The 25932-nt window shown below is 49.1% G+C and overlaps 1 protein-coding gene across 1 annotated transcript in view; it reads right to left on the reverse strand.

Moving 5' to 3' along the window:
• Window positions 1-610: 610 nt before the first annotated feature.
• Window positions 611-25932, reverse strand: part of KBTBD11 (kelch repeat and BTB domain containing 11) — a 34410-nt gene continuing 9088 nt past the window's right edge. The window contains exon 2 of the mRNA XM_055289436.2: window positions 611-7240. Within this exon, the coding sequence (XP_055145411.1) occupies window positions 4471-6342 (1872 nt within the window). The 5' untranslated portion in view covers window positions 6343-7240 and the 3' untranslated portion in view covers window positions 611-4470. The remainder of the gene's footprint in view (window positions 7241-25932) is intronic.

The following is a 25932-nucleotide window of genomic DNA, read 5'->3' on the forward strand; positions in this document are numbered from 1 at the left end:
TACAGAGCTTGCTGGCCTGGCCAGGGACAGGCTGTCCTCCTCAGTCAGCCCATTCTTAGAAATGGGAAGGGCTTGGCCGGGAGCTCATGTCCAGACCAACCGGCCGGAGTCCACACCCCCAACCCCTTCTCAGCTACTCTCACACACAAGCCCTGCCCTGTATCACCCCTGGGCCCAGTACCAGGCAACTGGAGACCACCATGATAGCACAAAGCCCACTGGAAGGACGCAAACCAGTGCAGTGAAGCGGTTCCCCCAACCTGCTTTCCCCGGGAACCACAGTTTAGGCACTGGACTCGGCTTCCACGTGCTCCTGTGCCACCCATCCTGGTGTTCCCGAGGCCCTGTGTGGTGTGCCGTGATCCCCCGCTGGGACCTGTGAGCGGACCAAGGAATCCAGGGCACCTGGGAGTGGGAACGGACACCCCACCTTAAAACCTCTGTGCGGGGGGAGCTTCAGGAGCCAGCTAGGGCAGTTCCTCACTTAATGGGCGGGAGGTGTCAGCCCTGGGTCCCGCAGGCAGAGCTACGATCCCTGATTCACAAGAGAAAACGCTGCATCTGACGCTCACTGTGGAGAAAGAGAAAAGCAATCTGGGGACATCAGGAGCACTGGCACTTTCTGCATCATTTATTTCATCTAGGCATGAACTGACAGACATACAAGGCTCTGCACTATTTACGCCCAGGATTTTAAAACTCAAGCATTAATAAATACATTAACTACACAGATCACAACAGCTGACCTGAACTTGGCCTTCAACAGGTGTAGTTTACCTTTAATAAATGGTAACACTTGAGAATCGCTTAGAGCTTGAACAGGCTTTGGAGGAGCTTTGATCTCACTTGAGAACCCGTCTCCTGTTTCACATGCGTTCAATCCAAATCCATTCACTTGGCGTGTCTGAAGCACCTGCCAGCCCAGTGTCTGTGCCGGGTGCCTGAAGGCTGCACAGTCCAGGCTTCCTCCCGGATATAGAAAACGTGGAAACGATGTGGCCAATGAAAGAAATTCAAGACAACTGAAACAACTGCAGATTTCCATTTTCAGCTCGTGTTTTCTTATGAACAATAACATTGCAGAAGGGGAAGTATCACAAAGTTGATTGATTTTTAATCCAAAAATAGAACTTTTTGTAAGCTAGGAAAGCATCTAAAATTAACAAGAATACAAAAATGCACTTTCGTTTACATTTGTTCTTTTTAGATCTTACAAGAGATTATGTCTTGCATTTATCTTGACTTCAGGGAAAGACAAAAGAACGTTGAAAACACCCTATTTCCAAATCGTTTACAGGAAGTTACCTAAGAGACTGACAGATTCAACAGTTGCTACCAGAATTACTGAAGTGACACCAGAAATTAGCAGAAACAGAGCAGATGATTTACTTATTTGTAGCCAAACTGATACAGTCACGAGTTTTAGTTAAGTAGCCAAAGAATTTCCACAACATTCATTTTCTTACAGCAGAAGTCGGTGCCTCCACAGACTCAGAAACCAAATCCTGAAGTTCCAAATCCAGCTCTACAAAGCTGCAGGAAGCAGTGCGGAGTGGAGGGCTGTTCCCAAGACAGAGAATAAAACCGGAAGGAAAAGGAGGAAGGCTCAAGCTCATTCCTCTGCAACCCAAATGAACCTTGATTGGCAATACAGACGGGATTGCTGTCAACTAAGCAAAAGGTCAGGCTTCCATGCATAACATTTTCCCCAAAAGACACCACTGCCTTTTCAGACATTTGGAAAGGCCTCTGCGTATGGGTTAATTTCATGAGTCAGACATTTGGAAATGCCCCGGCATATGGGTTAATTTCATGAGGAGTGTGGATAGCTGTCATCAAGGCACTAGCCTCATCTAACTGTTTTAATGGGTGGATGACCAGGAATATTTTTGCACCAACCTTTTTCCTACACAGTGTTGGAGGCAGACTTAGAACACCACTTTGAATTGGAAAAGATCCTACCTGGGGCAACAGCCGTTGCCAGGCAGTCTCAACAATGCTTCTGCCCTCCCTGCAGCAGTCACACCTTGCAGGGTGTGGCTTTTCTCTGTTTCATGGATGCAAACCCTAGCGGCTCCACACCCCAGGGACTGGCCCCCAAAAAGCAAAAATGCTGCTCATGGTGTGGCAGGTCCTCTCGTATGTATTTTTATGTGATATCACTATTTAGAAATGTGGTGTATACTATTCTACATATTTCCACAATAGGTTGGCTGGACATCCTTTAATGGTTGGTATTAATTCCTCCTATTCTTTATGTTTCTTAGTGCATTTTGTTGTGAAGTGACAGGGAGTACCTGGGCTTTGCTGCCGGGCCCCACAGGAAGCTGTGCTACATCTAGTGTGGGCATTCCTTCACTAAATGAAACGCTGGAAAGCCACAGGAACCGCATGTGACTGTGCAACCGCCCCCACCCAACATCCATCACTTCTCATATCCTCTTCCGGGGACGGTGTTACTCTGGAAGCCTAATTTCAGTATTTCATTTTCAAACAATAAACATTACAGGAATGATTTCACAAGTAAAATCACAGTGATAATAGCATATGAGTTTGATATTTAAGGACTGAAAATAATAGCCTGGTCCTGGTTCCATTTCATATAAAAATTTCTACCGTTAATAAAATTCTAGAGGAAAAGGCAGGACAGCGTGAATGGTACATTGCTTAAAATGCACATTATTTGTTTCCTTTTGCTGTAAATACTGTTTCTACAACCATTTCTCCAGTATACTCCTATAAAAGGCCAATCAAGTCAGGCGATAGGAAGTCTGATTTTCTTTCCCAAGATGATTAACCAAGTTGCCAAGCTATCCCCTCAGTTCATGAGTAACCATGGGCAAGCAGACACGTCCCCAGAACCTACCCTAACCCAGATCATAAATTCCAGCCCCCGAGTCATGCATAAGGTTCAAGCTGATCACTTCTAAACACACTTAACTGAGACCTCTCATAACCACAGACTCTTTAAAAGCATAACCTATTTTTCAATTACCCACTGATTTCTACAGAGATGGCAGTTCCCATTACCGGATTAACAAACAAATAATATTAACGTAGGCATGATTTCAACTAGTTACGTTCCAGTAACTTTTCCTCTTACAGTAAGAAAATGGGTTGGATTCGGAGTTCAAATGTTCGCCTCTATTTGTGAACATGGATCTCATCCTCAAACTCGTAATAGTAAGTCCTCCGTATACACACTTGAAAAGTAAAATGTTAAATGAGAAACGACCCAACTGATTTGTTTTTAATCCTCATACCCTGTCAATGCAGTGAGCCTCATGTTAATTCTATTAAGGTATTTTGGAATTCAATTCAATACAATTAAGTACATGCAGTTTACTTGCTAATCTATGGTGATAAGCATGTCACTTCCTTGTTATAAATCTATGCCCACTGTCACTCGGCCACACTTTCTTAGAATACTGATTGTAAAAATTAATCTCCCTCATCAGAACTACCCGATCCATATTGAAAACATCATAAACAGTGGGTTGAAAATGTGCCTACACATTTTATAGAACTGTCAAAACAAAATAATTTTCCCCGTGTTTTAGGAATAATATTTTTATCTTGTTCCAGAATATGAAAAGCGGCTGGGCATACAGAGTGGGCTACCAAAGATTGCTTTTTAGAGAGACAAGCACCCTGGTAAGTGTTTCCTACTTATGATGTGCTGTTTGGTAACATTTAGCCACTAAAGACTTAAAATTTAAATAATGGTAAATCATCACTACATCACTTATCATCCTTTAAACTGAAAATGTGAAAGTCCCCTCGGTCCAACAGTGAGACGGAGCTGCTCTAGGCATGTGAGTTTGAGTAGCAATGGCGTGGGGAAGGAAATACTTCCAATGCATATTGGACAAGAAACCGTACTGGTAATCAAAGATTTTACCTTTAATGCGTATTAAATTACTCTTTTTGGAGTTGAGCCAACCAAAGCGAGCACATGGTACGAAATTTTCAACTAAATTAGAAAGAGCTTTACTTATCAGTTATAATTTTAAATCTCAAGCCAAAAATAAAAACTGTGACCCTCTCTGCGTGCTTCCCCTGATAGTTCGCGGCGACCTACTTGAGGGTCCCAGGCTCCTGCGCACAGCCTCGGTGCTCTGCGGGGTTCGGGACACCCCGGGGCCGGCTGCAGGCTGCCTCAGGAACTCCCACTGTACCCTGAGGCTGACCCTTTGGATCCCACAGCCTTCTCTGTGTCCTGTGTCCTGTTTGTCAAGGGACCCATCCGCACACCTCCTGGGTCTCAAGGCATCGACCCCCAGAAGCAAAGAGAAGCAAAAGAAAAGCAAAGCGGAAGCGGCTCTGAGAGCGTCCTCCGGGCTCCTTCGAACCGTCCAAACCACCAGCGTGGCCAGCGACCCTAACTCCCCCCCGTCCTCCTCCGCGGGCCCAAAGGGTCCTGGGCCCCGCAGACCCCTGCCGAGGGAGACGCCCGCCGACCCCGCCGGCCTACGCGGCGCCCTGCTCCCCTCGGGGCGGCTTCTCGGGCAGGCTGAGAGCGAACGGAATGAGCACGCCCCGGACGTCCAAGGGGGCGCCCAGCGCCTCGAAGCCGCCGCCCTGGCCTGAGTCGCCGCCGGTCTCGCCGTCCCGGGCGGGCTGGAAGCGCCAGGTGCCCGCGCGGCTCACGCAGTAGATGGCGCCATCCAGGGCGGCGCAGCGGAAGGGCTGCAGGCCTGTGGGGCCGCCGGAGGGCCGCAGGGGCGCGGCGCACGGGCTCCACTGCTTGGCCAGGCAGTGGTATCGGGACACGCTGACCCCGCTCAGCCCCGCCGCCTGCGCCTCGCCGCGGCTGCCGCTCAGGTCAAAGCGATAGATGAAGCCGTCGAGAGCCACCATGTCGGCCGAGCGCTCGCGGCTGCTGCTGCACGGGCACTCCTGCCACTCGTCGCGCCGCGGGTCATACTTGAGCAGGCGGTAGAAGAGCGAGCCCCCGGACACGTAGATCTCGCCGTGGCAGGTGGTGGCCTCATGCGCCACGGCGAAGGCGCCCCGGGGCAGGGGCGCCACAGGGGCCCAGCGGTCGGCGCGCGGGTCGTAGCGCTCCACGCTGAGCAGGCACTCGCCGCCCACGGCGTAGAGGTGGCCGTCCAGGGCCAGCAGCCGCAGCTGCGAGCGCGCCTGGCGCAGGGGCCTCACGGCGCTCCAGCTGTCGGTGGCCGGGTTGTAGCAGAAGACCTGGTCGGAAGGGCGCGCGCGGCCGTCGGGGCCCGCGGGCGCCACGCCGCCCGCCACGAAGAGGTAGTTGTAGAGGACGCACAGGCCGCAGCCCCGCGCCGGCGCGCCCTCGGGCAGCCGAGTCAGCTCGCGCCACTCTCCAGCCGCCGCGTGGAAACAGTAGACGGCCGCGTCCCCGCGCGCGTCCGCGTCCCCCGAGGGGCTCTGAGGCCGGCTGCCCGCGCGCTCCCCCGCCGGCCCGAGCGCCGCGGCCAAGAGGTGGGCGCGGCCGGCGCGCAGGCGGCGGCGCAACAGCAGGTCCCGCTCGGCGCCGGACAGGCGGCCGAACACGGCGGGCTCGCGCAGCACCTCCAGGTAGTGGTCGCTCATGAAGCAGTAGGCGGCGTCGCGCAGCTCGTTCAGCCGCTGCCGCTTGGCCGCGCTCAGGACCTCGTAGCAGTTGGCCAGGCTCAGCTGCGGCCCCACGGCGTCGGTGGCGCGCTGCGCGGCGCCGGGCAGCTGCAGGCGGCGCGCGCCGGCCACCACCTCGGCCACGTTGTCGGGCCGCACGCCCGCCATGCGCCCGCTGTAGGCGTCGGCCAGGAGCAGCCGCAGCGCCGTCAGGCTCACTCCCTGCACCCGCAGCACGTCCCGCGACGCGCGCGCGCGGAAGTAGTCGCTGCGCGCCGCCAGCACCGCCTTGTGCGCGCGCAGTCGGCGCCCCGAAACCTCCAGCACCAGGTCCGGCTCCCCGTACACCGCCCCGAACCCCGGGGGCACGGGCGCGGGCTCTCCGGGCTCCTCGGGGGACGCGGGGTCCTCAAGCCAAACGCGCGGTTCGGGGGACGGCGCCGCTGGCTCTTGCGGGCACGCGCGCTCCTCGGGGGACGCGAGCTCCTCCGGAGACGCGGCGCCCGCGCTGCCGGCCTCCCACTGCCGCTCCACCACCCGCGGGCCACCGCTGGAGGGCGGGGAGGTGGCCGCGCTTTCCGCCGCTGAGGCGAGGGACTGCGGCGGGGACTCTTCCCCGGAGCTGAAGCACAGGGACGCGCCGAGACTGCAGGGTGTCTGCGCCGGGGACGCGGCGCCCTCGCTCTCGCCCTCCCTCGCAGCCCCGGGCTCAGTCCCTGGGTAGAGGACGCAGGGGGCCACCGCGTGCTCCATGGCCGGGCTGTGCTGCGCCCGCGCGCCCCCGGTTCCGCAGCCTGCAGGTCTGGCCAAGGTCGAGCGTTACTCCGGGGTTTCCAGCCTCACAGCTTTTCCTGGCACGCGATCAGACTTCACTTCTGTGTGTCCACGCTTTTGTGTTGTGTGTGTGAAGGGGGAATCTCACGCTGCTCCCCCGCCTTGCCTTTCCCCTCTACTCTCCAGCGAGGAGGGGTGTGTCCAACTGTTGCTGAACTTCTGAACCCCAGCCACTTTAAATCTGCCCAGAAAGTCTTGGTGAATGGATCTCCAGCTGGCGCAAGACCGCGTCAGGCAACATCCAGCACTGACTGGAGCTGCAGTTGACTGCGGTTGTTTCTGCAGCCTGGGTGACCAGGTGTCTCTCTCTGCAGCCTGAGTGACTAGCTGTCCCTCTTTGCAACGCTGGCTGACCAGGTGTCTCTCTGCAGTACCGGATAACCAGGTATCGGGTGCGCCCTCGCCCTCAGGAGTCCATGTTCACCCAGTCACTTAACATTCTGTCATATCACCGCGCCCCCAGGACACAGAAAGCTGACACCGGCTGTGGCGCCAACTTCAGAGCCTTGATTTAACCCCATGTCTTGAAAAGAGTCCTGTTGTGGGCTCTCCTCTGTGGCTCCCACTTGTGGCTACACAACTGCAAGGTCACGGGGAGGACACTGGTCCTGTGTGCTGGTCTCAGGAGCTCTCTCCGTGTGTCGGCATCCACATCTCCTTATATACGGGGTCATCCGTAATTCACTGCCAGGGGGATGTTAGGAGAAGCCGCTGTGCTCCTGGAGGCCGTCCTCGCTCACGGGGCAGGACCCTTCCTCTGCAGCTTCCTTTGCTGGGATATCAGGTGTTTCCGCGTTCTCTCACCATACTCTTGTTCCTGTTTATAGGATAAAAAGAGAGGATATTTGTGCGATTTTCAGTAAGGTTATTTCATGTCAGCGGAGTCGACCACCCTTCCCTCTCCAACGTTCAGATTATAGAAGTCAGTTTTGGTTGTAAAGGGGTTGTGATTTCTCTCTGCTGGAGAGTTTGATGAATAGGACATGCAGAATTATTTAGGAATTTTTTAAAGTACCCTCTCGATATTCCTCTCCTGATTTTGAGGACTCAGCAGAGTCCAGTTCAAGCAATTGGCACCACCAAACATTAAGGCCTGACACGCACTGGTTGAACCATATGAAGTCGCTAGTTCTGTAGGTCAAAAGTAGTCGAGTATCAACAATTAAGTGTTTTCAACATAAAAAGTGTAAGTAGCATCAAGAACTCCTTTTAGTGAGAAAGCATGACTGGATTGTGTGATTTTATTAATTTATTAACAGATCACAAGTTTTCTTTGAGTGTTTCCCAGTTAATTATTTCAAATTCGGTTACAACTATTTGTAGAAAGGCATTAGGATGCTTCTCTGGAATCAGCTTCAGCCAACAGCATGAATTCAGGACCCCAAATGGCGCGAACTCCTAAATCTCTTTAAACTCTTAGAATTACAACCCTGAAAAGCCTCAGAGAAGCAATTATCCAAACAGCCTAAATGCAGCAAAAGGAAAATCAAAGCGGAAAGACTGAATTAAGTATGTGGAAGGCAGATATGAGTGCCGGCAGATGCATTATAGAATACAATCAAATATCTTTCTTAAATTGGCAAACGCTTCATGGACACTCCCTAACATACTGGGAAGAAACTTAGAGTCTTAGAGTCCACATAAGCCAACTTCATTCTGGCTTTCTAAAGAAAAGAATGTGGACAACACAACCGTCCAAAACATGACCAGGCTTACCTTTATACAGAATTCGTGTTCAGCTCTCAAGTGAGATGGGTAAAATGATACTTAACCCCCAACATCTTCTGATGTTCTACTTATTATGTGCAGCAGCATTACCTGATTACTATAAATGCCCTGCTCTTCCTGTCACTCTGTCCCTGAAAAGGCTTTCCCAGTATTCTCAGAAATAAAAGTGTCTTCAAGTTGGAAACTCCAGACGTTTGACTCTCCCTGTCTTTTTCTCTCCCTCCCTCTGTCTGCCAGATATCTTTCACAATAAAATGTTGGCACACTCCCTATGTGCACAGAATTGTCATAAGATGCCTGGGGAATGTAATATTAAGAAGGTTTTTGAGAACCCTGAAGCTCTGATCCCCGGGGTAGGTCACAAACAATAGCTGAGCAGGACACAAGGGTCCCTTGTGTTCACCCAGCCATGCCCACACTGACAGGTGCTCACCCCAGGCCCCCATCCTGCTGTCCAGTGGTGCCCCGTCCAGGGCCAGGGAAAGGACCACAATATAAGGGTGACCCAAACTGGAAAAGCTGTGAAGCTGCATCGGTGAAGGGCACCAGCCCTGAAGACTGCAGAGTCTTTCCAGCCAGCTGAGTCATGCAAAGGAGAGAGAGAGCAAATCTAAGACAAACTTCTCTATCAGATCAGAAATACACACGAACCTCATGTCTGAAATAAAATCTGAGAACTGGCTGTCTCAGTTGCCTTATTCGTTTAACACTGCTTCTGTAAGGTACAGAAGACATAGCCCCTAGAAATCTAATGTAGTAAAGTTTCTTCTTGGCCTAGAAAGGGGTCTCAGAGCTCCCTAGTTCTTTCTCTGGCTGGACTGTCCTGCAATGTACAGGAGCCTCCATCTTGAGAGTCATCTTTATGTAATTAATCATTATAGACTGAAGGGAAGTCATGCAATCAGTCAAATGCATTTGAAAAGCTTAAATTTGGAACTCTGCCCTGCAAAGTCCTATGAAATCAGTTCAAAGCCTGAAAGAGTGTTTGATAAGTATATATTTTGTTATAACTACAGTTAAGCAAGAGAGGCATCTCCATGATGAAACAGACACACCAGAAAGCAGCCCACAGCGCCCCCAGTAGCGAGGGACCCATCTCTGCTGTGCCAACAAGGAAGCTGTCTCACTAGAGGCTGAGTAGCCCTCATCCCAAATGCTTGAGCTCTTCAGGATTTCCCATTTTTTGAATTTTGGAATACTTGCATTTATACTTACATTTCAACTCCCAAAACCCCAAATCTGAAAGGATCCAATGAGCATTATGTCAGCACTCAGAACAGTTCAGATTTTGGAGCATTTTCAGTTTCAAATTTGGGATGTTCAACTCACACCTGGGTTAGAACTGGTTCTTATTCCAGCTGGCCCCAGAAAGAATAAAACTCAATCATCTGAAAAGTCATGATTCAAGCGGTCTTTATGTTACTTTTCCAACACACACATTATCAAATTGTGTCCTTCTGAGGAGCCCCTTCCAGCAGAGGTGGTGGCTCTATCGTATTCTGTCGTCACCGCCGTCCCTCTGCGTGCCCTTTGGCTCACATTGCACAGCAAGTTGGCAGAGCCGGGGATGGTCTCAACATGGTACAGCGTCGCACTCTCACTGGGAGGAATCACGAGGCCTCTTAGATACCACTGCATTGAGATCACCTGCCACACAGCCAAAAGCAGGCCAGCAGGTCCCTGTCCACCACCATCAGCGATGTTGTTTCTGACAGCTAAGATCTTCAGCTACGCTGTTGAGTAGCAGCAAGGCTGCATCAGGGGCTCGGGAGCCCTCCGCCGCCCCCTCTAGAAGGCTCTGGGCAGCCCTTCCAGGAGATGGTGTCACAGCACTAAGCATGCCTGTCCTGCCGCGGGTCTCCCTGCGGAATGGACGTGGGGTCAGACACCATGTGGGAAATGAGGTTAAGCAGGAGGCCCTTTTCTGTCTCAAATGATGTTAAAATAAACTCAACATTGAGTTTTTTGTTTTTTTTTTCCAGAATGACCCATTACTGAAATTTTTACCTTAAAATAGATGGAGAGAACGGCCTTTGGGTCTAGCAGTCCTCTGAGGTGTCAGCAACTGCGGTGACTGTTAGGATCAGATTTTTTTGGATGGGAAGTCAGGGATTTCCAAAGGGATTCCTCCCACCACCACCATTTTGTGGTTGGCTCTAGAATCAGAATTCCACTAAGAGGCTCCCTGAGGAGCGTCCATCCTTGTTACTGTGAAATTACTGAAACTCTCCCAGCCCCCATCAGAGCGTTTGGAAGGATTTTTTCCCTGGGTGATCATCAACAAGGGTTTCCTGAGCTCACTTCTGGAGTCACAACCAGGCGACACAGAAAGTCAGCACTGCAGTTTCCATGGAAGGTATGGAAGGTATGGGGGGGGGGGGCAGGGGAGACAGGGAGTGACCAGTTTCCTCCTTGCTGGTAATTAGGAAATAATTTCATAACAACAAGGGCTAATTAAATATAAATAGTATTAATTAAATGTAAATAATAAAATACATGTAGTATTTTCCCCCAGAAGATGTAAGTTTCTTCTGGGCCTTATAAATATCTAAACTTTTAAGTTTCTATACATTTCTTTACGATTAATACAAATTAAAAAATAAGATTTTGTATGATTTCCCCGTGTGGACATTATATATTTAATGTGGATGTTAGGATTTATTCAGAATTAAATATCATGCTCTATTTTAATAATACTGCTTGCTAAAAAGAGTCTTCCTTTCAAATCATTACAGTCAGCTTAATTTTTTTTTTTAAAGAATGCGTTAATTGACTTAGGGAGTTTATGTAAACTTCTGTGGTATCTTTTGCTTCTAAGTCCTTCAGCCGGGCCCAGTGGCTCAAGCCTGTAATCTCAGCACTTTGGGAGGCCAAGGCGGGTTCGTCACCTGAGGTCAGGAGTTCAAGACCAGCTTGGCCAACATGGTGAAACCCCGTCTCTACTAAAAAAGTACAAAATTAGCCGGGCTTGGTGGCACAGGCCTGTAATCTCGGCTACTCAGGAAGCTGAGGCAGGAGAATCACCTGAATCCAGGGGGCACAGGTTGCAGTGCGCCGAGATCACACCATTGCACTCCAGCCTGGGCAACAAGAGTGAAACCCTGTCTCAAAAAAAAAAAAAAAAAAAAAAAAAAAAATTCCTTCCAGCGTCTTACACGCATTGCCTGTGTCCCACCACACCCTGTTAGGCCACAGTGTCCCTGGGAATAGCGCCTGGGTGGACCACGCCCACATGGCCTCCATCAGCACCAGAAAGATGCCATTCACACAAGTAGCCAATGAATCGCGAGGTTAATTAAGAAAGAAAAGTCACAAGTCTAAGAAAAATTATAGCATCTTACAAACTTGTAGGGAATCTCAGGATTTTTGTTTGTTTTTTTGAGACAGGGTCTTGCTCTGTCATCCAGGCTGGAGGACAGTCACACGATCATGGCTCACTGCAGCTTCAACTCCTGGGCTCAAGAGATCCTCCCACCTCAGCCTCCCAAGTAGCTGCGACTACAGGGGTGCACCACCACAGCTGGCTAATTTTTGTATGTTTAGTAGAAACAGGATCTCACTATGTTGCCCAGAGTGGTCTTGAACTTCTGGGCTTAAGTGATCCACCTGCCTCTGCCTCCTAAATTTGCTGGGATTACAGGTGTGAGCCACCACGCCTGCTCAGGATCTCTTTAATTCAATGTATTGATTCACTTTCAACTATTGGTACAAATATTGCTTTTCAAGGTTATTTCCTCTCTAGGCCCAAATGAAAACAGGCCCACAGCTTCTGGGCAAGCAGGACCAAAGGTGGGTGAAGCAAGAAGGGAGTCGGTGCCGTCGCTGACACCGATGCCCCGTGGAGCTGGCCGTCCTCACACCCAGCCCTGATGCACATTTTCTCAGGACTCTTTAAGGCACAGGAAATAGTGTAAGGGGACCATGAGAATGTGCAGAATTACACAGCCTAAACCTAGCCAGGAGGAAACACCACTCAGGAAATATATTTTCCTTGTAAAATGCCGCCCATATTTAACTTGGCGGTATGGCTACTAAAAGCAAGGTTCTGTGCTGTCCTGGGGATCGAGAAAAGTGGCTTCTGCTCTTAGCGTCTGCCTTCAGGATTCCTACAATGGTTCAAGCAACAAGATATTACATGGATAAAAGAAAACTAAAGCCAATTGTAGGCAATATTTTCTGTGTAGTTTAGAAATGGGGAGGGTGTCTACTGAGCGGTGGAGTTTCTTGAGTAACTGAATAAGTAAATGTTCCATAATATGCCTAGCAACATGCATTAGAGTGTCCCTCCAGAGCACAATCTATACTCTTTTAGCCTTTTTTTTTTTTTCTTGAGACAGAGTCTCACCCTTGTCCCCCAGGCTGTAGTGCAATGGCACGATCTCGGCTCACTGCAACCTCTGCCTCCTGGGTTCAAGCGATTCTCCTGCCTCAGCCTCCTGAGTAGCTGGGATTATAGGCATCCGCCACCACGCCTGGCTAATTTTTATATTTTTAGTAGAGACGGAGTTTTGCCATGTTGGTCAGGCTGGTCTCGAATTCCTGACCTCAAGTGATCCACCTACCTTGGCCTCCCAAAGTGCTGGGATTACAGGCGTCAGCCACCATGCCTGGCCTCTTTTAGCTTGTTTTTTATGAAGGGCATGCTGAGAGACCAGCTGGACTGCAGCGTGACCTGACAACACGTGAGTCCAAATGGACACAGAGCAGCAGGCGTCTATTTTGCCAGGCAGTGTTCTGGTGTGTGTTACATCGTATTAACACATGGCACCCGCAGGAGCCTTCTGGGAGGAAGGTGTTGTGATTACCCATTTATGTGATTTCATCAATATGAGTTTTATAAGCCATGCAGTTTTAAGGGGCAGAGCCAGAAATGAGCCAAGCAACTGGCTCCACTGCCCACGCCATCAGCCACTGCGCCATGACGCCTCTTGAGTCATTCAGACTCCTGGCCCCGTCCGAGCTGACACCTGTCACAGCCATGCACGGGGCTGAGCAAAGCCTCCGGAATGTTCAGGCGGGTTGCTGGTTGCCCCCGCATCCTGTAGATAGAACCCAAGCAAGTCAGGGTACTCTGCGCAGTTCTGAGCGTGACGCAGCAGGAGACGCGGCAGCACTGGGATCCTGGGGCAGGCCTGGCCTGGCTCCACCAGCTGTCCCCCACCTGCCCTCCTTGGGGTCATTTAGGGGAATAACAGTAGGCTGAATCTCCTAGCAGGATTTAATTGGAAGAAGTAAAATTATTGGGAATTTCCTGAAAAAGAGCTTTTATACAATAGATATTCTTGAAGTCCAAGCTCCGTAGGCCGGTAAATAAAGTATTGAGCAATCTGCTCCCAACTCACCCGCCCTCATGCCTCACTCCCCTCTGTCCTACTGCACGAACTCATGGAATTGCCTGTGGCTCCCCTGATAAACCATCTATGGGGGTGTGTGTGTGTGTGTGTGTGTGTGTGTGTGTGTAGGGGGTATTTGTGTATTCATATATTGATAGTGGAGCTTTTGCCTGTGCAATTCTCACTGCCTAAGACAACCCCCATCCTGGTTTGAGGAGCAGAATTCTTGTTCATTCTTTAAGCTCAAGCTGCCATGGTGCATTCTCTAATAAGTCTTCCTCACTTCTAGTTTTAATTGCTCTACAGTCTGTGTTTGCAGAGAAAGTCCTATTTTAGCACCACATAGTATCATTACAGATAGGGAGGTGTTATGTGTCATCCTTTTCCATAAAAACATAAAATTCACAAAAAGGAGGGTTACCTTTCACTCTACCATTAGCACAGGCTGGACTCTGCAAGGGCAACTGGATGGATGGATGAACAGATGGATGGATGGATAGACGGATGGGTGGGTGCGTGGCTGGATGTATGGATGGACAGATGGATGGATGGATGGGCGGGTGGGTGGATGGATGGGTGGATGGATGGACGGATGGACAGATGGATGGATAGACGATGGATGGGTGGGTGGATGGATGGATGGATAGATGGATGGATAGAAAGATGGATGGGTGGGTGGATGGATGGGTGGGTGGATGGATGGATGGATGGACGATGGATGGACAGATGGATGGATAGGTGGGTGGATAGATGGATGGACAGATGGATGGATAGATAGATGGGCGATTGGATGGATTGGATGGATGAATGGATGTTAGCCAGGGAAACTAAAACAATGGTAACTCTGAAAATACTCAGATGAAACCAAAGAGGCGGGCATGGTGGCTCATGACTATAATCCCAGCACTTCAGAGGGCTGAGGTGGGCGGATAACCTGAGGTCAGGAGTTCGAGGCCAGCCTGGGCAACATGGGGAGACCCTTTCCCTACTAAAAATACAGAAAAAAAAATTAGCTGAGAGTGGTGGCGTGCAGCATTGTAGTCCTAGCTCCTCGGGAAGCTGGGGTCAGAGGATCACTTGAGCCTGGGAGAGGTCAAGGCTGCATTGAGTCAAGATCATGCCACTGCACTCCAGCCTTGGCAACAGAATCAGACCATGTCTCAAAAATAATAACAATAATATAATAAAAGCAAGTTTTTAAACTACACAAAGAATGGCAGATTAAGATATTATCCACATGACAGCTCCAAGTAGGGGCTCACAAAAAAGGTTTTTAAAAAAATAAATAGGCCAGGCGCGGTGGCTCACGCTTGTAATCCCAGCACTTTGGGAGGCCGAGACGGGCGGATCACGAGGTCAGGAGATCGAGACCATGGTGAAACCCCGTCTCTACTAAAAAAAAAATACAAAAAATTAGCCGGGCGTGGTGGCGGGCGCCTGTAGTCCCAGCTACTTGGAGAGGCTGAGGCAGGAGAATGGCGTGAACCCAGGAGGCGGAGCTTGCAGTGAGCCAAGATTGCGCCACTGCACTCCAGCCTGGGCGACAGAGCGAGACTCCGTCTCAAAAAATAAATAAACAAAAATTAAAAAATAAATAAATAAATAAGAGATCAGTAGTTATATCTGGATGTTGGATTACAGCTAGGTTTTATTATCTCCTAAATAAAATGCTGAGTTTCAATATTTTCTAAAATAAATATATGCTGCTTTTATAATCAAAAAAAAGTTGTGGGTTTTAAAGTACAGACCAACTTGAAAAAGTCTTAAGATACAGAAAGAAAAAACAGTATGAAAATAAGGATGGGGGTTGGGACGATTTTTTTTTTTTTTTACACTTTATACATTTTTTTTAAATCCATATGAACAGGCATGATTTTAAACTCATATTCCTAAACTATGGGGAGCATTTCCAACCTTGGGAAATCTCTCCAGGTACCTACACCTCCAGCCAGTGTTTCCCACCCCACCCCCGCTTCCAATTTAAGAAAAAGCCTCCACCGAGCTCACTCCTCTCTCCTGGCATTCGTCTGGCCCTTCCTCCCCTGCCTGTTCCTCCTATCTGAGTGTATCTGGGGGACGCGTGGGTCACGTAGAGGAATTAACATTTGTGTTTTTGTACTGTGTGCAGGAACTGTGCAGGTGACATCAGTTACCACACAGTCTCCAAACACCCCAGGAGGCAGGCAGCACTGCCACGTCTTACAGTTGAGAAAACCCGGGCTCAGGGATGAGGAAACTCACCCGTGCTCCCCTTCGGGCAGCGACAAAGCCTGGCAGGAACCTGCCCCTCTTCCTGGTGGAATGAACAGGTGGGGCCAGAGTCCAGGAGTGCATGTTCTGTGTGACAACGGGTGCTGCTCAGGCACCTTTCAGAAGAGGGAGGGTGGGCTTGAAAGTTAGACGTTCCTCAACTAAAGGCCCTTGGGGAGATGATCTCCTGTCTCTGGCACTTCCTCGTGCATGACGCCCGCCTCACTGTGTCTACGAGGATGAAATAAGCAAGCGTTGGCAAAGCTCCAGGAAGGTCAACGTGTTTCTGAAGCTTTCCCTTTGGTGTCGGACACACCCAGGCCGGAGTCTCTTCCCTGTAACTACTCCCACCAAGAGCCCAGGCAATTTGCACAATTCAGTGATCTCGTCCTAAAACGAGAAGGCCCACTCACCGGTGGGCGCCTTCTCTGCCACTCCATCACTGGGTTCCCTTAGGGCAGTGCAGGACCCCTAGGAAGCAGGCCTCGGGATCCTGCCTGGGCTGGTCACAGCTCATTGCCCACAAGATACCCTGAGCTCCCCTGACCTGATGTGGGAAGAGCAAAGCCTCTGGTGATGCACGGGCCTCTGGGCTGATGCAGGAGCAAGGGCCCTGCCCTCATGGATCACAGAGCTGGAATCGAGGGAAAGCTCATTATCTCCAGCAGAAGAAAAGAAACAATGCACACAGCAGAAAACTTAAAAATGGGAAGAGGACAGGAGAGTGAGACCCCTCAAGCGAGTGGTGCCGAAGGACAGCTTCTGGGGGCTTCTGACGTAAGTGCGATAATAAATGCCACTTCTGGCTTAGACTACCATGCGGGGATTCCTGTCCTTGGAAACTGTAATCCTTGTACCTAAAAGCAAAGGCCTACTTCACCAGGCGGTCCTGGAGTTAAACGGGGTGTTTATAAAGAGCACGGTGCAGCCGCTGCCCTAGCAAGCCTTCCCACACGCAGCTGGGAGTGCCTCCCAAAGACAAGGTCATTCCCAAACTACAGAGGTCCCCCAGCAGGACAAGAAGAGGGCGCCAAGGCCCGGCAGCACCTACCCAGACAGGGCGCCAAGGCCCAGTATCTATCCGGACAGGGCGCCAAGGCCCAGCAGCATCTACCCGGACAGGGCGCCAAGGCCCAGCAGCATCTACCCGGACAGGGTGCCAAGGCCCAGCAGCATCTACCCGGACAGGGCTCCAAGGCCTAGCAGCATCTACCCGGACAGGGCGCCAAGGCCCAGCAGCATCTACCCGGACAGGGCTCCAAGGCCCAGCATGAACCCGGACAGGGCTCCAAGGCCCAGCATGAACCCGGACAGGGTTCCAAGGCCCGGCATCTACCCGGACAGGGTGCCAAGGCCCGGCATCTACCCGGACAGGGTGCCAAGGCCCAGCACCATCTACCCGGACAGGGCGCCAAGGCCCGGCAGCATCTACCCGGACAGGGCGCCAAGGCCCGGCAGCATCTACCCGGACAGGGCGCCAAGGCCCGGCAGCATCTACCCGGATAGGGCGCCAAGGCCCGGCAGCATCTACCCGGACAGGGGGCCAAGGCCCAGCATCTACCCGGACAGGCTGCCGGCATCTTCCCTGCAACTGTCCCATTTCAGTCTCACAGCTCACACACTTGAGACAGGGAGATCTACCAGCGTCTTCACTCCATAAATGAAAAAATGCTCAATGCACAGAAATACTAAGTTTCTAGTATCAGAAGACTGAACAAAATTAGCGGCTGACCAACACCAAAGTTCAATATTCTCTCTTCCTCTGTCTCTGGAGCCTTCAACAAGGGGCCTCAAAAAAAAAAAAAAAAAAAAAAAAAAAAAAAAAAAAAAAAACCTGAGACGTTGTTATCTGTTCCCTAGTGAGCTGGCCCTCACAAACTAGCAAGGATCCATCCCTGCTGGTCACAGGTTTAAAAGCTTTGGTCAGAGCCATGGATTCCAGCCCCTGTGGTCTCACCCCATGAGGATGCCTGCTTCTGACTCTGCGGTCAGGTTCGCAGCCAGACGCAAGGGAGGTGAGGGGGCACTTGTGTGTCCGGACCCTTAATCACTGCCTGCTATGAGCTCTTCAGTGAGGCGATCCGTCGTGCAGACAGGGGACATCTCAGCTGTGAAACTTGTTACATGGATTTCCTGATCTGCTTCCTGTATCTGATTAATGGATTTTTTAAAAAATGCAGGCATCTGAGATCCATGCGGTATGGAGCTTAGTGACTCCGTCATTCCTTCATTGCTGACATGATGATACACCTGCGTGGACCATACTTGAAAGTAGATGAGGAATGAGATGTCCTTGCACAGAAGTGTGCGGTCAACTTGGTCCAAAACAAGATTGGACAGGGAGCTGCTGGCGCCTGTCCTCGCTCTAGTTGTAACACAGCCTGTGCTCACTGGAATCGCAGATTTGGAAGTACTGAAAGAAAACTGGATGAAAATAAATCAGTGTATTCATTCAAAAGAGCCTTTGAGTCAGAGTACAAATCTTACTCTAGGTTTCTGTGAGTGTCCTTGGGGTGGAAACTGAGAATACGTTGAAACAGGAAGCATCTGCCCTTCCCTGTGGCTCCGATTCAAGAATTACTGATTAAGCCAAACATAAAGCGTGAATACCAAGGTCGCACCAGAGCACCAAGGCTCTGGAGAGAGGCACCGGCTGAAAGACTCTCCTGAAATGTCCAGCTCTGAAACCCAACTCTGAGCAATGTTTGGGTCAGCTTGACTCTTTTAAAATAAATCCGTTTCATTTTAAAATTGAAATCAAAGTTGAGTGTCCTACCAAGGATGCTCAGCTGGAATCACAAGTGACAGATTCCTAGGCTGAATAAATCCCACAATTGCTCACAACTGTTCAATCTGTTAAATTCACAGTGATATCTCAATACTGATAATTAGCAATATTCATTTGCTCATTTATTTAGCAGATATATATGTATTTAGCAGATATATACGAAGTATTCACAACGTGCCAGACAGTGCGCCAGCTACTAAAATGGTAGCAAGGAATGAGACAGACTTGGTCCCAGCCCCACGGGGCTCAAGCCTCAGTGCAGAAGGCAAGCATTGAGCCACTGCACGCGTTTGAATGGGGTCAGGAAGCAGGACAAAGGCTTGAAGACACCAGCAAGAAGACTCTAGGAGGGGCTAATATCCGGAATCTACAAAGAACTCAAACAAATTTACAAGAAAAAAACAACCCCATCAAAAAGTGGGCAAAGGATATGAACAGATACTTCTCAAAAGAAGACATTTATGCAGCCAACAGACACATGAAAAATGCTCATCATCGCTGGTCATCAGAGAAATGCAAATCAAAACCACAATGAGATACCATCTCATGCCAGTTAGAATGGCCATCATTAAAAGGTGAGGAAACAACAGATGCTGGAGAGGATGTGGAGAAATAGGAACGCTTTTACACTGTTGGTGGGAGGGTAAATTCATTCAACCATTGTGGAAGACAGTGTGGCGGTTCCTCAAGGATCTAGAACTAGAATTCCCATTTGACCCAGCCATCCCATTACTGGGTATATACCCAAAGGATTATAAATCATGCTGCTATAAAGACACATGCACACGTATGTTTATTGCGGCACTATTCACAACAGCAAAGACTTGGAACCAACCCAATGACCATCAATCATAGACTGGATTAAGAAAATGTGGCACATACACACCATGGAATACTATGCAGCCATAAAAAATGATGAGTTCATGTCCTTTGTAGGGAGATGGATGAAGCTGGAAACCATCATTCTGACCAAACTATCGCAAGGACAAAAAAGCAAACACCGCATGTTCTCACTCAGAGGTGGGAACTGAACAATGAAATCACTTGGACACAGGGCAGGGAACATCACACACCAGGGCCTGTCGGGGGGTGGGGTGCTGGTGGAGGGACAGCATTAGGAGAAATACCTAATGTAAATTATGAGTTAATGGGTGCAGCAAACCAACATGGCACATGTATACCTATGTATCAAAACTGCACGTTGTGCACATGTACCTTAGAACTTAAAGTATAATAATAATAATAAAGAAGACTCCAAGAAATAAGGACAGATGAACCTGGTTCTACTGTGGTGACAGGTGCATCCTCCCAGAATGTGAAAGTTATGCTGCAGCATGAGAGAGGAGCAGGAGAGCAGCCGGGGGAGTCCTCGAGGTAGAGACAAGCTTGACGCGTTCTAGAGACCGAGGGTGGCCAAAGCGCACGGAGTGCTCGGGGTGTGGTGGGGCCAGCACAGCGGCCCAGTCACCTTGACCACAGCGCGATCTGCTGACGGCGTTTAAAGAAAGGAAGCAGTGACAGGAACAGTAATATGATCAGTCTTGGGTTTCAGAAAGATTGCTTTGTGTCCTTTTCTACAAAAAAGGATTGATTCAGCTACTCCTAGATGGGTTTTGTGTCACGCTGACACTGTTCAAATAAATGACCTAGATCTGCATGCCTCAACGTGAGTCAATTTCATAAACAAAATTTTGAATGTCTGAAGGTTTGCAGTTGCAGAAAGATACTGGATGATTCTATTTGCATATATTTTAAACATTAAAAAACACCTATGTCTTTTATGGAAGTGTAAAAACAGAGAAAGGAAGGACAGGCATGGATTCTTGTGTATTGATCACTTCTGAAGAGGAGGCGGGGGACGGGACCACAGGGCTTCCAGTGTCTGTCTGTTCACGAGACAGACTGTATCATTCAGGTTCCTTCTTTGTGTGTGTGTGTGGTTTTTTTTTTTTTTGAGAGATAGGGTCTCACTATGTTGCCCAGGCTGTCTTCAACTCCTGGGCTCCACTGGTCCTCCTGCATCAGCCTCCCGAAATGCTGAGTTTACAGGAGTGAGGCACCACGCCTGGCCTCATCTGGTTTATTACAAAAAAAAATATTTGAAGCCTAAGTGGCAAACTGACAACGTAGGAAATCTTAGTGGGATCCACGAGTGTTTCTTTGTATTGCATTATGGTGTTTGAAATATTTTACAATTTACAATTTAAAATGTAAGGCCATATGTTTAAATAACTACCATTATTTATCAATTAAGTAATCTGGCCTGCTAATAAAAATGAATGCAAACCATACAACCTTAAACACACCTAAGTAAAGTTAATCACCAGGTAAGAATTCTTCATGCCTGTGCCGCTGAGTAACTTACTCACTTACTAAAAGCTCCAGCCAAGTGGAAATATGGGAATCTAAATAAAAACTCGTGTTTTGTCCTTTTTAAAGTTCTGAGCTGTTGGTTTAATAAAAGAGAGACTTGTCCAAGATCACAAACAAGTTATGGCAGAGTTGGATATAGAACAGATTCCCAAACTCTGCCTTTTCTAATAATCTCATGGGTTTATTTGCATCGTTGGTATAAACTGAAAGGAGGGCAGAAACCAGTCTCCCACTTCTTTTTCGTGTTTTGTTTCAGTTAATATTTGACAGAGTCCCAATTCTGCTGCACCTGCATCATCAAAACTGTCAGCACACGATTCTCAAAAGTAGGATGTTATTCAGCTTGTACTTGCTACTCAGACTTTGCGATGGGGGAACAATGACCATTCACTGCTTTAGATCCAGGGAAAATGCGTGAGACCCCCAAAGGCAAGCACACCGTGGCCAACCCCAAACCAGCCAGGTGACTGAGTGCAAAGGGAAGGAAGGTTGCTGACATGAGAATTGATTTGTCATTGTTACTGATATGTTAGCTACTATTTTTGATGCAGAAATCAAGACTTGTGATCTGTCAAACAAGAGTGCAGTAATATGAGCAGGAAGAGACAGTTTCATATCCAGATGGTCCTGCAATTGCCAGGCGGGAGTGTGGATGCAAAACCGATGTGTCTATAATTACACCTTGAGCCTGAATGGGAACGACCTGATGTTATCATTTGTTCTTTACAAACTCTTTTAACGTCTGACTAAATATGATTTATAGATGAAGGCTGTCAACATACTGGTTTTTATTTCATTGTTTGTTAGAGACAAGGCCTCACTCTGTCACCCAGGCTGGATTGCAGGGCTACGATCATGGCTCACTGCAGCCTGGGACTCCCAAAGTGCTGGGATTCACAGGCATGAGCCAATGCACCTGGCCAACATATTTTTATTTCACTTTTTTCTCTAAAATGCAGGTTTGAAGTTAACATCTGTAGCGTGTTTGGGGTGAGAAGAGAGAACAGTTCAGTCTCACAAAGGTGATTATTTAGGAAAACACGGATCCCACCTTGGCGAACACTGCGTGGCACCCAGGCTGGAACCTGAGCAGGCTGCCGTGTGTGGCTTGCTGGGCGCCAGGCGCCAGGACAGACCCTGCTATGGAAGAGTATCTCCCCTGGAGACCGTCCAGCGTTCGGAATTCCCGAGGGGGAACCCCTAAGCACGTGAGACAGTTTCAGAGGAATAAAGCCAGTGGCCCAGGAGTCGGCTAGGTCAGGCAGGCTGCCTCTCTGCAGAGAAGCAAAGCACACCCTGACCTTTGCTCCGATGAGCTCCTGACAGCTCGCCCTCACCAAGGTCTGTGTGGGCTCCACCAGTGGACCCCTCACGAGGTGCTCTCCTGTAAGAGCTCTGCCTTCTCCTGCCAGGTCACCTGCATTTGGCCATCGGCCGCCCTCTTTGGGGGTCTCCAGTGAGCCGCCTCCCACTCCGGCTGTCGGCAACAGGAGTTCCTATAGAAGGGCTTCTGATTATGTACAGGGGATTCCAAGGACCCAGGGCATACTGTGGATGCCCCTTAGAGCATGAGAATGCGATACCTGATCAAACTGCCACACCATTCCACCCTGATTCAAAAGCATATGACCTTCTAATTGCAGTGACTCAGGCCATGAAACACCCTTATGTTGGGCTTTGCAAACAGAGACCCTTTCAGATAACAGCCAAGAAGGCCAAACAGCAGCAACATGGCCTGAAACATACATGGCCTTAAAGTGGGGTTTCATTTCCAATGATCGGCTGCCACTTTCGCTTACTGATATGAGATTTTATTGCAGGAGATGCCACTAAACTAATCAGTTTGTTTCAAAAGTCTACCACATCTGCCCAAATGCTATGACTTCCTGCTCCTGCAGGAATTCAAGTTTTGCGTGCCTATCATATGTGTGTTTTTTAGGGGCCACTCACCTAGCTGTTCATGTGTGACTTTTCATTAATTTTTACAAATTTTTTTTAGAGACGAGGCCAGGCATGGAGGCTCATGCCTGTAATCCCAACACTTTGGGAGGCCCAGGCACGGGGATCAAAAGGTCAGGAGGTCGAGACCATCCTGGCTATCACGGTGAAACCCCATCTCTACTAAAAATACAAAAAATCAGCCAGGTGTCGTGGCGGGCGCCTGTCGTCCCAGCTACTTGGGAGGCTGAGGCAGGAGAATGGCATGAACCCGGGAGGCAGAGCTTGCAGTGAGCCGAGATCATGCCACTGTACTCCAGCCTGGGCTAAAGTGCAAGACTCTGTCTCAAAAAAAAAAAAAAAAAAAAAAAAATTTTTTTTAGAGATGGGGGTCTCACTATGTTGCCCAGGCTGGTCTCGAACTCCTGGGCTCAAGTGATCCTCCCACCTCGGCCTCCCAAAGTGTTTGGATTACAGGCATGAGCCACTGTGCCTGGCCCACGTGTGACTCTTTTTTTATTTGTTTTAATTTTTTTGAGACGGTTGCTCTTGTTGCCCAGGCAGTGGTGTGATCTTGGCTCACTGCAACCTCTGCTACCCAGGTTCAAGCAATTCTCCTGCTTCAGCCTCCTGAGTAGCTGGGACTAAAGCTGCCTGCCACCAAGCCCAGCTAATTTTTGTATTTTTAGTAGAGACGGAGTTTCACCTTGTTGGCCAGGCTGGTCTCGAACTCCTGACCTCAGGTGATCCACCCACCTTGGCCTCCCAAAGTTCTGGGATTACAGGTGTCAGCCACCACACCGAGCCCCATGTGTGACTTTTTTGATGCATATTTCCAGTATGTATGTTAGACTTCAATAAAATTTTCTTTAAAATGCAATTCCTGCATCCAAGCAGTCTCCAAGTTAATTGGGAGACATAAGCTAAACACATGTGAAATACATTTCAACATTCATTGTCTTATTTGCACAAGACTGCCCCAGTTCCTATAGGTAACACATTTCAACATTCATGGTCTTATTTGCACAAGACTGCCCCAGTTCCTATAGGTAACACATTTCAACATTCATGGTCTTATTTGCACAAGACTGCCCCAGTTCCTATAGGTAACACATTTCAACATTCATGGTCTTATTTGCACAAGACTGCCCCAGTTCCTATAGGTAACACATTTCAACATTCATGGTCTTATTTGCACAAGACTGCCCCAGGTCCCATAGGGACAATGTGAAAAGTCATCAGCTTGACCCTCATGGAGGTGCCGTCAAGCACAACTAGTGAAGACCAAAAGCAGAAAAGATGCATCACGAGGTCATGCAGCCAGTGCTGAGGGGGTGTTACAAGATAACCTGACGGATGATGGAAATAGGGAGCAAGACACTCTCCAGCGCCCTGGTCAGGTCACAGACAGGTGGCAGGCACAGGGTTACGAGGACTTCAGGAAGAGGAGCATCGTGACTGGGGACAGATGTATGGTGGCTGTTACGTCCTGGCTGAGGATTTCAGCTGTGATGACCTGGCCTAAATGAGGTCATCCTTTTTGGAGCATGGGGGTGCACACAGGTGGCAGCAGAGGTGGCAGGATTCAGTGGGGACACAGCAGACTGTGCCCAAGGCTGCCAAGTTCTAGGTGTGGCTCTGCTTTTGTGGGTGGCACAGAAGTGAGTCCACCCAACTCATGGCCTCTAGCAGGTCACTGCTACCTCGGGGCACACACACCCAACATGAGGCAGGAGGGGACTGGGTACAGTCAACATTATCTAAACCAAGCCTCACCCAGGACATCAAAAGAGCCCACCTGGCTGGGCGTGGTGGCTCATGCCTGTGATCCCAGCACTCTGGGAGGCTGAGATGAGTGGATCACTTGAGGTCAGCAGTTCAAGACCAGCCTGGACAACATGGCAATACCCCATGTCTACTAAAAATACAAAAATTAGTTGGGCATGGTGGTGTGTGCCTATAATCCCAGCTACTCAGGAGGCTTAAACCTGGGAGGTGGAAGTTGCAGCGAGCTGAGATCACACCACTGCACTCCAGCCTGGGGGACACAGTGAGATCCTGTCTGAAAAAAAAAGTGCTCATCAACTCCTACTAAAAGTTTACTTCTGATGAATTGGACCCTTTGGTATTATAAAATGCTGCTTGCATTACACAAAGCTTCTGAGTGCTGCTTGACAGTTTTAACTTGAAGTGGATTTTATCTTATGTAAGCATAGCTCCCTCTGCTCTCTAATGCTTTCTATTTGCGTGGAGTATCTGTTCCTATCCCTTCACTCTCAATCTGTGTTTCCTCAAAGGCCAAGTGGGTCTCTTGTAGGCAGCATATAGTGGGGTCGTATATGTTTTTTAACCCATTCATACACTCTATGTCTTTTGATTGGAGAATTTAATGCATATATGTTCAAGGTAATTATGATAGGTAAGAACTTACTACTCCCATTTTCTTGTTTTCTGGTTGTTTTGTAGGTCTTTTGTTCCTTTCTTCCTCTCTTGCTGTCTTCTTTTGTGATTAGATTTTCTCTTGTGGTATGCTTTGATTCTTGACTTTCTACCTTTTGTGTACCTACTATAAGTTTTTGCTTTGTGGTCACCATGAGGCTTACGTAAAATACCTTATAGTCATAACAGTCTATTTTAAGCTGACGATTTAACTGATTGAATAAAATAACGCTACACTTTTAACTCCTGCCCCTCACCCATTTTATGCTTTTGATGCCACAAATGGCAGCTTTTTGTACTGTATATCCCTTAACATATTACCTTAGCTGTATTCACCAGGGTTCTCCAGAGAAGCAGAACCAACAGGAAGGCTAGATAGATGGGTAGATGAGAGGGGATTTGCTAGGGGAACTGGCTCACACAGTTATGGAGGTTGACAATCCCACAACAGGCTATCTGCAAGCTGGAGAACCAGAGAATCCAGTGGCGTGGCTCAGTCTATTCTCAGAGGCCTCAGAACCAGGGAAGCAAACAGAGCAACTCAGTCCAAAGCTGAAGGCCTGAGAACCCAGGGGGCCACCGGCGCAAGTGCCAGCGTCCAAACGCTGGAGAACCTTGAGCTTTTATGTCCAAGGGCAGAAGAAGACAGTGTCCCAGATC

This window comes from Symphalangus syndactylus, chromosome 1 (genome assembly GCF_028878055.3).
Source record: "Symphalangus syndactylus isolate Jambi chromosome 1, NHGRI_mSymSyn1-v2.1_pri, whole genome shotgun sequence".
NCBI lineage: Eukaryota > Metazoa > Chordata > Mammalia > Primates > Hylobatidae > Symphalangus > Symphalangus syndactylus.